The sequence below is a fragment of the Macaca nemestrina genome, chromosome 7, assembly GCF_043159975.1.
Source record: "Macaca nemestrina isolate mMacNem1 chromosome 7, mMacNem.hap1, whole genome shotgun sequence".
NCBI classification, from domain to species: domain Eukaryota; kingdom Metazoa; phylum Chordata; class Mammalia; order Primates; family Cercopithecidae; genus Macaca; species Macaca nemestrina.
Window position 1 is genome coordinate 109,192,879 of NC_092131.1, and position 13,634 is coordinate 109,206,512.

A 13,634-nucleotide genomic window follows, 5' to 3' on the forward strand; every position below is an offset into this window, starting at 1 on the left:
GAGACACACATAGGCTCAAAAGAAAGGGATGGAGGAAGATCTACCAAGCAAATGGAAAACAAAAAAAAGCAGGGGTTGCAATCTTAGTCGCTCATAAAACAGACGTTAAACCAACAAAGATCAAAAGAGACAAAGACAACCATTACAAAATGGTAAAGGGATCAATTCAACAAGAAAAGCTAACTATCCTAAATATATATGCACATAATACAGGAGCACCCAGATTCATAAAGCAAATCCTTAGGGACCTACAAAGAGAGTTAGACTCCTGCACAATAATAATTGGAGACTTTAATACCCCACTGTCAATATTTTAGACAGATCAACAAGGCAGAAGGTTAACAAGGATATCCAGGACTTGAACTCAGCTCTGCACCAAGTGGACCTAATAGATATCCACAGAACTCTCCACCCCAAGTCAACAGAATACACATTCTTCTCAGCACTGCATCACACTTATTCCAAAATTGACCACATAGTTGGAAGTTAAGCACTCCTCAGCAAATGTGAAAAATAGAAATCACAACAGTCTCTCAGACCACAGTGCAATCAAATTAGAACTCAGGATTAAGAAACTCGCTCAAAACCACACAACTACATGGAAACTGAACAACCTGCTCCTGAACGACTACTAGGTAAATGATGAAATTAAAACAGAAATAAAGATGTTCTTTGAAACCAATGAGAACAAAGACACAACGTACCAGAATCTCTGGAACACATTTAAAGCAGTGTGTACAGGGAAATTTATAGCACTAAATGTCCACAAGAGAAAGCAGGAAAGATCTAAAATCGACTACCCTAACATCACAATTAAAAGAAACAGAGAGAAGCAAGAGCAAACAAATTCAAAACCTAGCAGAAGGCAAGAAATAATTAAGATCAGAGCAGAACTGAAGGAGATAGAGACACAAAAAACCCTTTAAAAAATCAATGAATCCAGTAGCTGGTTTTTCGAAAAGATCAACAAAATTGATAGACTGCTAGCAAGGCTAGTAAAGAAGAAAAGAGAGAAGAATCAAATAGATGCAATAAACAGTGATAAAGGGGATATCACCACAGATCCCACAGAAATACCAACTATCATCAGATAATACTATAAACAACTCTATGCAAATAAACTAGAAAACCTAGAAGAAATGGATAAATTCCTGGACACACACACCCTCCCAAGACTAAACCAGGAAGAAGTTGAATCTCTGAATAGACCAATAACAGGCTCTGACATTGAGGCAATAATTAATAGCCTACCAACCAAAAAAAGTCCAGGACTAGATAGATTCACAGCTGAATTCTATCAGAGGTACAATGAGGAGCTGGTACCATTCCTTCTGAAACTATTCCAATCAATAGAAAAACAGGGAATCCTCCCTAACTCATTTTATGAAGCCAGCATCATCCTGATACCAAAACCTGGCAGAGACACAACAAAAAAAGAGAATTTTAGACCAATATCCCTGATGAACATTAATGCAAAATCCTCAATAAAATACTGGCAAACCGAATCCAGCAGCACACCAAAAAGCTTATCCACCATGATCAAGTGGGCTTCATTCCTGGGATGCAAGGCTGGTTCAACATATGCAAATCAATAAAGGTAATCCATCACATAAACAGAACCAATGACAAAAACCACATGATTATCTCAATAGATGCAGAAAAGGCCTTTGACAAAATTCAACACTCTTTCATGCTAAAAACTCTCAATAAACTAGGTATTGATGGAATGTATCTCAAAATAATATGAGCTATTTATGACAAACCCACAGCCAATATCATACTGAAAGGGCTAAAACTGGAATCCTTCCTTTTGAAAACTGGCATAAGACAGGTATGCCCTCTCTCACCACTCCTATTCAACATAGTGTTGGAAGTTCTGGCCAGGGAAATCAGGCAAGAGAAAGAAATAAAGAGTATTCAATTAGGAAAAGAGGAAGTCAAATTGTCCCTGTTTGCAGATGATGTGATTGTATATTTAGAAAACCCCATCGTCTCAGCCCAAAATCTCCTTAAGCTGATAAGCAACTTCAGTAAAGTCTCAGGATACAAAATCAATGTGCAAAAATCACAAGCACTCCTATACACCAATAACAGACAAACAGAGAGCCAAATCATGAGTAAACTCCCATTCACAATTACTACAAAGAGTATAAAATACCCAGGAATCCAACTTATAAGGGATGTGAAGGACCTCTTCAAGGAGAACTACAAACCACTGCTCAATGAAATAAAAGAGGACACAAACAAATGGAAGAACATTCCATGCTCATGGATAGGAAGAATCAATATCATGAAAATGGCCATACTACCCAAGGTAATTTATAGATTTAATGCCACCCCATCAAGCTACCAATGACTTTCTTCACAGAATTGGAAAAAACTACTTTAAAGTTCATATGGAACAAAAAAAGAGCCCACACTGCCAAGACAATCCTAAGCCAAAAGAACAAAGCTGGAGGCATCACGCTACCTGACTTCAAACTATACTATAAGGCTACAGCAACCAAAACACCATGCTACTGGTACCAAACAGAGAGAGAGACCAACGGAAAAGAACAGAGCCCTCGGAAATAATACCACACATCTACAACCATCTGATCTTTGACAAACCTGACAAAAACCAGAAATGGGGAAAGGACTCCCTATTTAATAAATGGTGCTGGGAAAACTAGCTAGCCATATGTAGAAAGCTGAAACTGGATCCCTTCTTTACACCTTCTACAAAATTAATTCAAGATGGATTAAATACTTAAATGTTAGACCTAAAACCATAAAAACCCTAGAAGAAAACTTACGCAATACCATTTAGGACAAGGACTTCATGAGTAAAACACCAAAAGCAATAGCAACAAAAGCCAAAATAGACAAATGGGATCTAATTAAACTAAAGAGCTTCTGCACAGCAAAAGAAACTACCATCAGAGTGAACAGGCAACCTACAGAATGGGAGAAAACTTTTGCAATCTACCCATCTGACAAACAGCTAATATCCAGAATCTACAAAGAACTTAAACAAATTTACAAGAAAAAAACAAATAATCCCATCAAAAAGTGGGCAAATGATATGAACAGACCTTTCTCAAATGGAGCCATTTATGCAGCCAACAGACACATGAAAAAATGCTCATCATCACTGGTCATCAGAGAAATGCAAATCAAAACCACAATGAGATACCATCTCACACCAGTTAGAATGGCGATCATTAAAAAGTCAGGAAACAACAGATGCTGGAAAGGATGTGGAGAAATAGGAAAGTTTTTACACTGTTGGTGGAAGTGTAAATTAGTTCACCCATTGTGGAAGACAGCGTGGTGATTCCTCAAGGATCTAGAACTAGAAATACCATTTGACCCAGCAATTCCATTACTGGGTATATATCCAAAGGATTATAAATCACGCTACTATAAACACAAATGCACACGTATGTTTATTGTGGTACTGTTCATGATAGCAAAAACTTGGAACCAACCCAAATGTCCATCAATGACAGACTGGATTAAGAAAATGTGGCACATATACACCATGGAATACTATGCAGCCATGAAAAAGGATGAGTTCATATCCTTTGTAGGGACATAGATGAAGCTGGAAACCATCATCCTGAGCAAACTATCACAAGGACAGAAAAGCAAACACTGCATGTTCTCACTCATAGGTGGGAATTGAACAATGAGAACACTGGAACACAGGGCCGGGAACCTCACACATGGGGGCCTGTCGTGGGGTGGGGGGCAGGGGGAGGGATAGCATTAGGAGATATACGTAACGTAAATGATGAGTTAATGGGTGCAGCACACCAACATGGCACGTGTATATCTATGTAACAAACCTGCACGTTGTGCACATGTACCCTAGCACTTAAAGTATAATAATAATACAAAAGAACGCTTTCAAAAGAATAATAAAAAAAATAGTATGCTCAGAATATTCTCTTTTCTTGTTAAAAAAAAAAAAAAAATCAATGCAGGCCGGGTGCAGTGGCTCATGCCTGTAATCCCAGCACTTTGGGAGGCCGAGGCAGGCGGATCATGGGTCAGGAGATAGAGGCCAACATGGTGAAACCCCGTCTCCACTAAAAATACAAAAATAAGCTGGGTGCGGTGGCGTTTGCCTGTAATCCCAGCTACTCAAGAAGCTGAGGCAGGAGAATTGCTTGAACCCAGGAGGCGGAGGTTGCAGTGAGCCGAGATTGTACCACTGCACTCCAGTCTGGCGACAGAGCGAGACTCTGTCTCAAAAAGAAAGAAAGAAAAGAAAAGAAAAGAAAAGAAAAGAAAAGAAAGAAAGAAAGAAAGAAAGAAAGAAAGAAAGAAAGAAAGAAAGAAAGAAAGAAAGAAAGAAAGAAAGAAAGAAAGAAAGAAAGAAATGCACATGTAAAGCAAGTCTTAAAGCACACTTATCTGTGGAAGATAGAATTATGAAGGCGTTTTATAATATATTTTTGCTCAGATTTTTATGACACCTCATGTGTATTTATTTATTGCATTATCAGAAAATAAAGATAAAACCCTTAAAAAACAAAACAACCACAAGCAAAAACAAACAAAAAGTAAAATCACAGCATTCCAAGGGTAGCCCTCAAGATAATGAAGACCGAATTTCCTAACAGTTGAATGGGAAAGGAACTTACGTTGGATATGAATTAGAAAAAAAGTAAAGATTTTCTCCTGCATACCAGTCTGCAGATTCATACACCCAAAGTTAATTTGTTGATATTTTAATCTACTTCTAATTACGAACTGTGTTTATTATGAGACTATCAAAAAAACTGCTTTCCATCAACATGCAGGTGTTTTCTTTGAAGGGGATTACCAATACGAAGGGATTGACACGTTCATATTTACTTAGCAAATAATGATCTAATCCCTAGGTCAACAGTGAAGCTGAGGAAGGAGAAGACTGTTTCTAGGTGATGGAAGGTTGTTAGGCAGGACTCAGTTGGATTCTAGGTTTCAGGGTGGGGACTACTGTACTGCCTTTTCAGTCAGGCGAATCCCAAAGAACTGCTGCCTGGACGGGAATGGGAATATGGTCTGGCTGGGAGGACAGAAAGCAGATGAAAGAAAGTGTGATATGGGTTGCAGACTCAGGGCCTTGAGCACTGTTCTTTCTCACCTTTGTGGTGGGGGATGACGGGGTGGAAATGCATTCTCCCAGTCGGATCACATGCCACTACTCACCAGTCTTATGTCCCGTCGCGGCTTCACATATATTATTTACCCGGCCTGTGTGGCATTTTACTTTGCATCCTTGCTTGGGAGTCTCAGGGGCTATGAAGAAACGTTTTACCCCCAGGTAGCCGGCGGGTGCGGAGGGAGTATTACTGGAGAGGGATAAGTGGGGATGTCGCCGCGCCCTCGTCCCTTGATCTGCGGAGGACGGCCATTCTCAGGGTTCCCGAGGAGCTGGCTCCGTGCACCTAGGCCCTAGGTCGGCTCCCAAGCCCCGGCCCGCCACTACACCAGCCACTTCTTACCCGCAGGTACAAATCTGACACAGACACCAGTTCCTCATGCTCTCGGCTCCAAGGGTTTCTTTCAGCTCGCCTCAGCACTTGCAGCTTCTTCACTCTTACAGCGCCCGCCGTAGTCAAGGCAACAGAGGGATGCCTGGTGACGGACGCGGCGCCGGCTTCCGGCGGCGGAAGGGACGCGTCAGTACGGGCGTGCAGGACCCGCAGAGTTCTCCGCGTTCCGAAGCTCTTGGTGTGGCTGGGACCCGGGAGGAGGAACAGGGCTCGTGGGGTTGCTGCAGACTGTGATTGCGGGCTCGCGTTAGGAACTGGCATCTTCCTCGGACAGCCTCTGGGCGGTGCTGGAGGACCCCGCTCGCTGCGACTCTGAGGCGGAAACCCGGGCTGGGGCCGAGCGCGGGCTGGGAGCGGCGGTCCCCGGTGTGTGGCTGCCAATCTGGGGTCGGGGCGTGGCCTGTCTGTGTGGACCCGGGATCCTCAAAGAGAACGAATCCGGGACCCTGCAGAAATGAAGGGCATGTAGTGTAGACGTTTTTCCTTTTTATTTAGAAAGGAATGAAAGACCGGCAGTGCACCTGCTTGGATAATAAGCACGTGACCCAAAACTTTGTTCGGGCTCGGTGGGCAGGAATAAAGCTGGGTATTCGACCTCGCGCGAGGACTAGCGAGAATGTCAGAATGAGGGACTTGGGGGAAGACTGAAGAGAGAAAGGGAGCATCTTCTTCAGCATCTTGTCAGCCTCCTGCATGCAACCCTTCCTGTACGTGGCCATTGGCCTGGAGAAGTTTACCAGAGTTCTCCTCCACCGGCAGGGTTACTGGTGTCACTGTGCACCCAGCCCCTTCGAGCTGCGTGATTCATCGCAGCCTTCGGATCCAGAAGGATGAGCAAATTCCTCAATTATAATCGTAGTAGGATACTGACTTTAGTGTTTAGCCTGGAATTGGCTGAGGCATGAAATTGACTGATGGCTCAGAATAGTTGGCCTAGAATAATAGGCTGGCATTTCAGATCTGTGAGAAAAAGATGAACCTTTTAAATGGTTCTTGGGCAATTGGTTATCCATGTGGAAAAAAAATTGGACCTCTACTTAATACCACACACAAATCAATTGCACAGTTAAGGTATTTATATTTAAAATCAAAACTGTAAAGCTTTTAGAAAATAATATGGGCTAATATTTTTATGACCTTAAAGGAAGATTTCTTAAGACAAAAACGTGCAAACAATTTTATAAAAGGTTAATAAACTACTTAAAATTAAGAACATATTTATCAAAGACGCGAGAAAAATGGAAAAAAACAAGCCTGGTAACTGTGAAAAATATTAATAACACACATGTAATTGACAAAGGACTAGTATTCAGAGACTATAAATAACTTATCCAAAACAAAATAAATCTGTATTACAACCAGTAGAAAAGTGGACAAAAGCCTTGTATAGGCAGTTCACAGAAAAGGAATGTTAAATGGCCAATACAAGAAACTTATAAAATACTTAATCCCATTAATAATAGGAGAAATGTAAATTAAAACCGTGAGATGCTCTTTATCACCCATCTTAAAAAATAAAGTCCAGCAATATCAGCTGTTGAACTTATGAATCAAAAAAAGCAGTATTCCACTGTGGATCAGTCCAACTATTTGGAAAATAATTTGGAAATGTTAGGTTGAGGATGTGCAGATTTAATAACTCAGAAATTCTATTGGTAGAGAGTGTATAAGAGACTCACAACTGTTCATATCAGCTCAGTAATAGTTACAGAAAACTGGAATCCGTCTCCATGTCCACCGGTAATACAATGGATGAATGGGTGTGGTAGATTTGTGAGGTGGAGTCCTACAGTAATAAAAATGAATGAATTATGTCAATATGGGTGAATCTCAGGAAAACAATATCGAGCAGAGAAAAAGTGACAGTGTAATATAGTAAGTATGATTCTTATAGAAGGCTTAAAACTTGCCACTCTACATGATATATTGCTTAGGGACACACTCATTTTTAAAAATTATAAAGAAAATAAGGAAATGATCAAGATAAAATTCAGGATAGTGGTTACCTATAAGCCAGGAGCACAGGGTACTTCAAAAGTAAAAGACTTTTTTTTTTTTTTCCTTTTGAAATGGGATGGTGCATACATAGGGGTTCATTGTGTTGTTATTTACACATGTTTCATACCAACCCAGTGCTTAAAAACATACATTATAGAAGACTGATAAGGGACTGAGACTTTTTGAAGGAGGGACCGACTGAGAGGTTGGAGAGGTGAAGGGAAACCAGCAGTGGGATCTAAGGAGAGATGGAGGTAAATTAAGATATTTCAGACTCTTGGAAGAATTTCACATATGCATGTAACACACATGCACACAAAGGGTGATTGTTATGCTGCACTGGAATCAAGAAAAGTGAGGATTGACAATGATTACTGCGTTTGTCCAGAGGTCATTGATAGCCTTTAGGGCTTTGATTTTGCCAGAGCTGCGGAAATGGAAGCCTTTCTGAAAATTTCAGAATTAATGTGGATGAATACATGTGGCAGTTCATATCAACAGATAATTCTCAGTGCTTTTGAATGAAAGAAAGGAATAAATAGAAAGGTTAAGAATTTTTCAAAAGTTTGACAGTGGAGAGAATGGAGGAAGGGTAAGGGAAAATCATTCTGGAGAAAGGAGGAGGAGGTTAGTCTGGTACTTAGGGCTAAGGAGTTGGAAAGGGATGGGATCTTTATTTAAACGAATTCACTGTCAATACTGATGCACTGCAAGGTCTAGAGAATGAGATGTAGACCCTCACTGGTGGGCATTACAGTGAAAATTATCAACTAAATGGTCATACTACAAATATTTTCTACTGTATTCTTTTTTTAAAAAAGATGTATTCAAAATCTGTTAATTTGGAAAAGGAGTAAAGACACTTCTCTTGCTTCTAGAAACCTCTGTTTCAGTCTCTGCTCAGAATTTGTCAAATAGCTTATAAATAGGAAAAGAATGGCTATGTTATCGATGTTTAGAAAGAATTCTCCCAAGTGCTACTCTCTGTAAGTTGTTCTTGAACTGCACCATCATTTATGGCTGATATTTGGATGAGCAACACTGTGGGGAGGGTATGCAGTATTTGAATACGTTTATGAATTCCTAGTGGTAATGTTTTTCAATTTGTCATGTTCCCTTCCTCTCAACCAACTTCACTTCTCCATCCCCTCATCATCTTAAAAAAAGAGAGAGAGGGCCAGGCAAGGTGGCTCATGCCTTTAATGCCAGCACTTTGGGAGGCCGAGGTGGGTTGATCACCTGAGGTCAGGAGTTCAAGACCAGCCTGGCCAACATGGCGAAACCCCGTCTCTACTAAAAATACAAAAATTAGCCAGGCATGTTAGCACATGCCTGTAATCTCAGCTATTTGGGAGGCTGAGGCAAGAGAATCATTTGAACCTGGGAAGCAGAGTTTGCAGTGAGCCGAGATTGTGCCACTGCATTCCAGCCTGGTCAACAGAATAAGACTCTGTCTCAAAAATAAATAAATAAATAAAAAGAGAGAGGCTCTATATAGTTTAAAATTTAAGTATTGGCTGGGCATGGTGGTTCACACCTGTAATCTCAGCACTTTGGGAGGCCACGGTGGGAGGATCACTTGAGCTAGGAGTTCGAGACTAGTGTCTACAAAAATAAATAAAAATAAAAAAAATAAAATTTAAGTATTTAAAACAAAAAAAATCTAAATTAGCAAATTTTAATGTTACATTTTAATTCTTTGGGAAGTGAAGATGCATATGTTGCATTTTTCCAGTTAAGGTACATGGACAGCAGAGAAGATGAACAGATCCGAGGGATCACTATGAAATCCAGTGCCATTTCACTACATTATGCAACAGGTTAATCAATCTGTTTTACAGAAACAGAGCTTTGCATCTTTCATGTCCTCCTCTCTCTTTCTGAATTAATTGCATGCCTCAGTTTCTTTGCTTATATTCTACATATTTTATTCTGGCCTTTACACATGATCTATTGTCAGAGTCATGCTGTCCAGGCTTGGAAGCAAATGGAAACCTCTGACTGGCTTGAGGGCAGAAGAACTGGCAGTTCACACTGGCCCCCTCCACCAGGTGCTTGTATGGATTTCTTCACAAGGAAAGTCAGGAGCCCTAGGCCTTTAGCTGGTTCAGCCCTACTATTCTGCCTCATGGCCTAGCCTGCATGTTAGATTTGGAGTCTTATTTACTTAAAAGTAGACTGGCATGATCAGGACCAGCTTGCTATCCTCAAATGAGGATGCTACTTCGATAGTAACACTTCTAGGAATTTATCTGACAGAAATAGTCATGTCAGTGTGTGAGATACATGTCACTGATATTCACTAAAAGTTTGTATTCGTGAAAAAAATACCAACAACCTCAATGTCAGTAGGAGAATGGTTAAATAAACTGATACATCCAAGCTGTGAAATACTGTGCAGCTGTTAAACCTACTGTTTAATATATATGTCATTGTATAGGGAAGAATGGTATGTTAAGAGACAGAAAACACAGACTATTTTTGTAAGATATGAATGTGTTTGGGTAATAAAAATATATATGCAGATAAATGTGTCTGGAAGGATACTTACCAAACCCTTAACAGTAGCTCTCTGCAGGGTCTAGGATTATGGCAAAACTTGCACTTTTCAAAATATTTATTTTTGTAGTATTTGAAAATTTTACACAAAATGTGTATTCTTATAATTAGAAGAAAATATTAAAGATATATTTTATTTCCCTAATGGACTTACCTGTGGTTCATCCTTCACAAGTGTCGTATCTTTGGCATTGCCACCAAAAGATGTACTCTGTGGGGCATGGCTGTTGTGCCAAACCAGTTTTGAAGCTCTTAGGCACATGAATTCTCAGTGTTTAATGTTTAAAGTAACACTTCATTTTTAAAAACAAATAATTCTCACATTTTAAAGGGTGTGTTCTCTTCCTGTAATCCAGAGAATGGGGTTGAGGGTCTATTGATTTATCTCATTTTATAGACTTCAAGAGATTTGTAGGCTGCCTTCCTCCTTACCCAGATTATTAGTCTGTTTTTATTTGAAGATTCCTCTGGTGTCAATTTTAGTTGTTCTGCTCTATACTTTGTCTCTAGTCCCCCTCCCCTGAGTCCTTTAACCACTTTGTTAAGGTTTAATTTATATACCATAAAATTCACCCACTCCAATTCACATTTGTCTTTCTGGTGTAGTATTGTAGAAGAATTTGCTGTAGGACCCTGGGAATTGAATGGTCTGAACTCTAATTTTGTTGAGCTCTGTGATCTTGGCTGCTCACAGATTGTTTTAGGTACACTTTTTTTTTTCTTTTTAAGAGACGGAGTCTTGCTCTGTCACCCAGGCTGGAGTGCAGTGGTGCTATCTCGGCACACTGCAGCCTCTGCCTCCCGGGTTCCAGTGATTCTCCTGCCTCAGCCTCCTGAGTAGCTGGCATTACAGGCGTATGCCACCACACCTAGCTATTTTTTGTATTTTTAGTAGAGATGGGGTTTCACCATGTTGTCCAGGCTGGTCTCGTCATGACCTCAGGTGATCTGCCTGCCTTGGCCTCCCAAAGTGCTGGGATTACAGTCAGGAGCCACTGCATCCGGCCAGGTATTCTTCCTTGATTGCACAGACTGGAAACTGAAGCTAGCTTGGGTTGGGGTGGGATAGATTATTGAAAGCATACGTGTGAAATGATATTAGAAATAATATTCATGAAAATTGAAAAACAGAAGTCTTATTGGAGGGATGTTTCATAAAAATTGGAGCCAGATTTTGATTCTGGATCCAAGTTAGTTCTAGAGACCACATCAGTAAAAGTTTATGGATCCTTCCTCTGGAACTCCACTGTTGTCCTTGGATTTGGGTGTCTGTTTTTATCTCCACTATTATCCTGTATGTCTTTTCTCTGTCTCATAGCTTTTGCCTACTGTCAGGTCTTCATCTTTGTGCATTCACCTTGCCCTGACTTCTTACCCTTTTATGCTATCTGTTTTCACCTTATTTCTGTTGCCTACTGCTTCAATCTCTTGTGTTTCTGAACACACAGTCTTAAGAGCAGGATGCGGCTCTGCTTATCTTTTCATGTGAACCCATCACAGAGGTTGCAGCTGTGGATTGGCTGCCCTTGGGTTGGTTAGTCACCTCCTAGTCCAATCAGTGGTGATTGGAGTGGAGTCAAAAAGTGTCAAACATGTTTCTTGTGAGCATGGGATGACTTCCTAGAAGGGAATTTGGGCTGAGCAGTCAGCACACTTAACAATTCAGAGCCTTATGAGGATAGAAGTTAGGAATGTTGACTGGGACATATCCTCTCAGATCACCTGAGAGATGAGATATGTTTTTATCCATATCTTAGTACTGATTCTCCAGAATGGGGTATTTCCTGCTATGAAGGTGGGACAGTCTGAAGGGAAACCTAGATGGGAGAAAAAGAGGGAAACCTGATGATTGAAGAAACTCCACAGGTGACTTTTATTTATACCATGCCTTCCCCTCCTTTTCACCCACTTTGAATGCCCTCTTATTTGAGAATTTGTGTACTAAATGCAAGTTAAGCTCTTTCTCTGGTTCTGACTCTTAATTTACTAAGCTTTCAAAAGTATTTTCAAATCTTTATTTGGGTTGAAATATAGGGTCTTATTCTAGTTTAAGGTAAACAGATAAATCATGCACATTATAGAAGTGGTGTTGAAAACCATCAAGGTCATACACTATCTTAGCATTTTCCAGGAACATAATTCTTCTTTGAGAAAATGGAGCCTCTATTATCTTTACGTTTGTGACCAAAATTTGCTACAAATATTGGGATCATATTTATTAAATCTTGTTATTTGCCTGTTTCTTACCTCTCTGTGTGTCCCACCCACAAGAATACCATACATTTATCTTGTTAGGAAGTATTCCTAACAATATACATTCTGTAAAATATCCTAAGGGGATGTAATGCCTTTGAATCCTTTAGCCTAGACTCCAGATATAGAAGACAGAAATAGATTCACATGGGTTAAATAATTTGAAATTCATCAAAAGGAATACTGCTGTCATTTCTACTGTATAGCCATTTTTTATATCTGAGCAAATACTGCTGTTGCTGAACTTTTGAAGTTTTTATGTAAATCATCTTTAAAAATATTTTAAATAAATTTACAAGTTTATATACATACATACACACATATATGTATATATATATTACATACATAGTATATATTGTGTGTATATATATGTTTCTATTTATATATATGTATACACATATATTTCAATTTTTTTGTAGAGATAGGATCTTGCTATGTTGCCCAGACTGGTCTCAACCTCCTAGATGCAAGCCTTCTACCCATTTCCTAAAGTTTTGGGATTACAATTGTGAGCCACCACACCTGGTCCAAGTTCATATTTACTGTAGAGAATTTAGTATGTGTTATAGAATATACAGTAAAACACAAAAATGAAATAGAAATCTCTCTCAGTTCACCACCAGTTATTTTGTATTTTCAATTTTTATATTTATTGCAAGTTGTATGTGTATGCACACACTGTGAGGTAAATATATAACTTTATTTCACCCTCAAATAGCTTGTTTATTCTAACACCTGTCAGATATGATTATTAAATACAGCATTATTGCTGATATGTTGTTGACACCTCTGCACAAGTGAGGCAGTTTGGGTGGGGCTCTTAAGGACTAGAGAGTGAATTATGCCCACCCATGGAATACCTCCCCCGATTCCTGGGGTAAGGGTCAGCATCACTCAGCTCCAGTTGATTGATTGATATCCTGTGGGAATTTTTTTTTTTTTTTCAAGAAAAGTTGGCATCTGGATGTTTGGTAAAATCTTCCAAATATCAAAATGCTACCAACTTATTTAAAAATTGTAAAACACCTTGTGGAACACACTGCAGTGGGCTTTAGCTTATGAACTTTTAGTGTGTAACCTTAGGCGTATAGTCTAGCTATTAGCCTGGGTCAGTGGTACACTTGGGATTCACCAAGAGTCAGCCATATGCAGTGAGGATGTCCTCCAAATGTGGAGACCAAGGATACAGCAGCCTTCTGCAAAGAGGTCCATATGCAAGTTGATCACTTTGTAAATACCTCTGTTAGGGTTAGTGGTTGTGGGCAGATGGAGGATTTACGCATGTGTTGATTTCAG

General features: G+C 39.7%; 1 protein-coding gene across 5 annotated transcripts in view; it reads right to left on the reverse strand.

Annotated features, from left to right (window-relative positions):
• The window catches only part of LOC105497464 (stabilizer of axonemal microtubules 2), a 45,427-nt gene extending 39,573 nt beyond the window's left edge, over positions 1-5,854 (reverse strand). The window contains exon 1 of one of the 5 annotated variants that reach the window (XM_071100799.1): positions 5,478-5,854. Coding sequence is in view for 2 of the 5 variants with exons in the window: in XM_011768563.3 (XP_011766865.2) it covers positions 5,478-5,515 (38 nt within the window). In the remaining 3 variants the exon portion in view is untranslated. Of the gene's footprint in view, positions 1-5,181; positions 5,268-5,477 lie in introns of those variants that run through there. The other 4 variants (XM_071100800.1, XM_011768563.3, XM_071100801.1 and 1 more) reach the window with 4 other exon arrangements.
• Between the last annotated feature and the right edge of the window lie 7,780 nt (positions 5,855-13,634).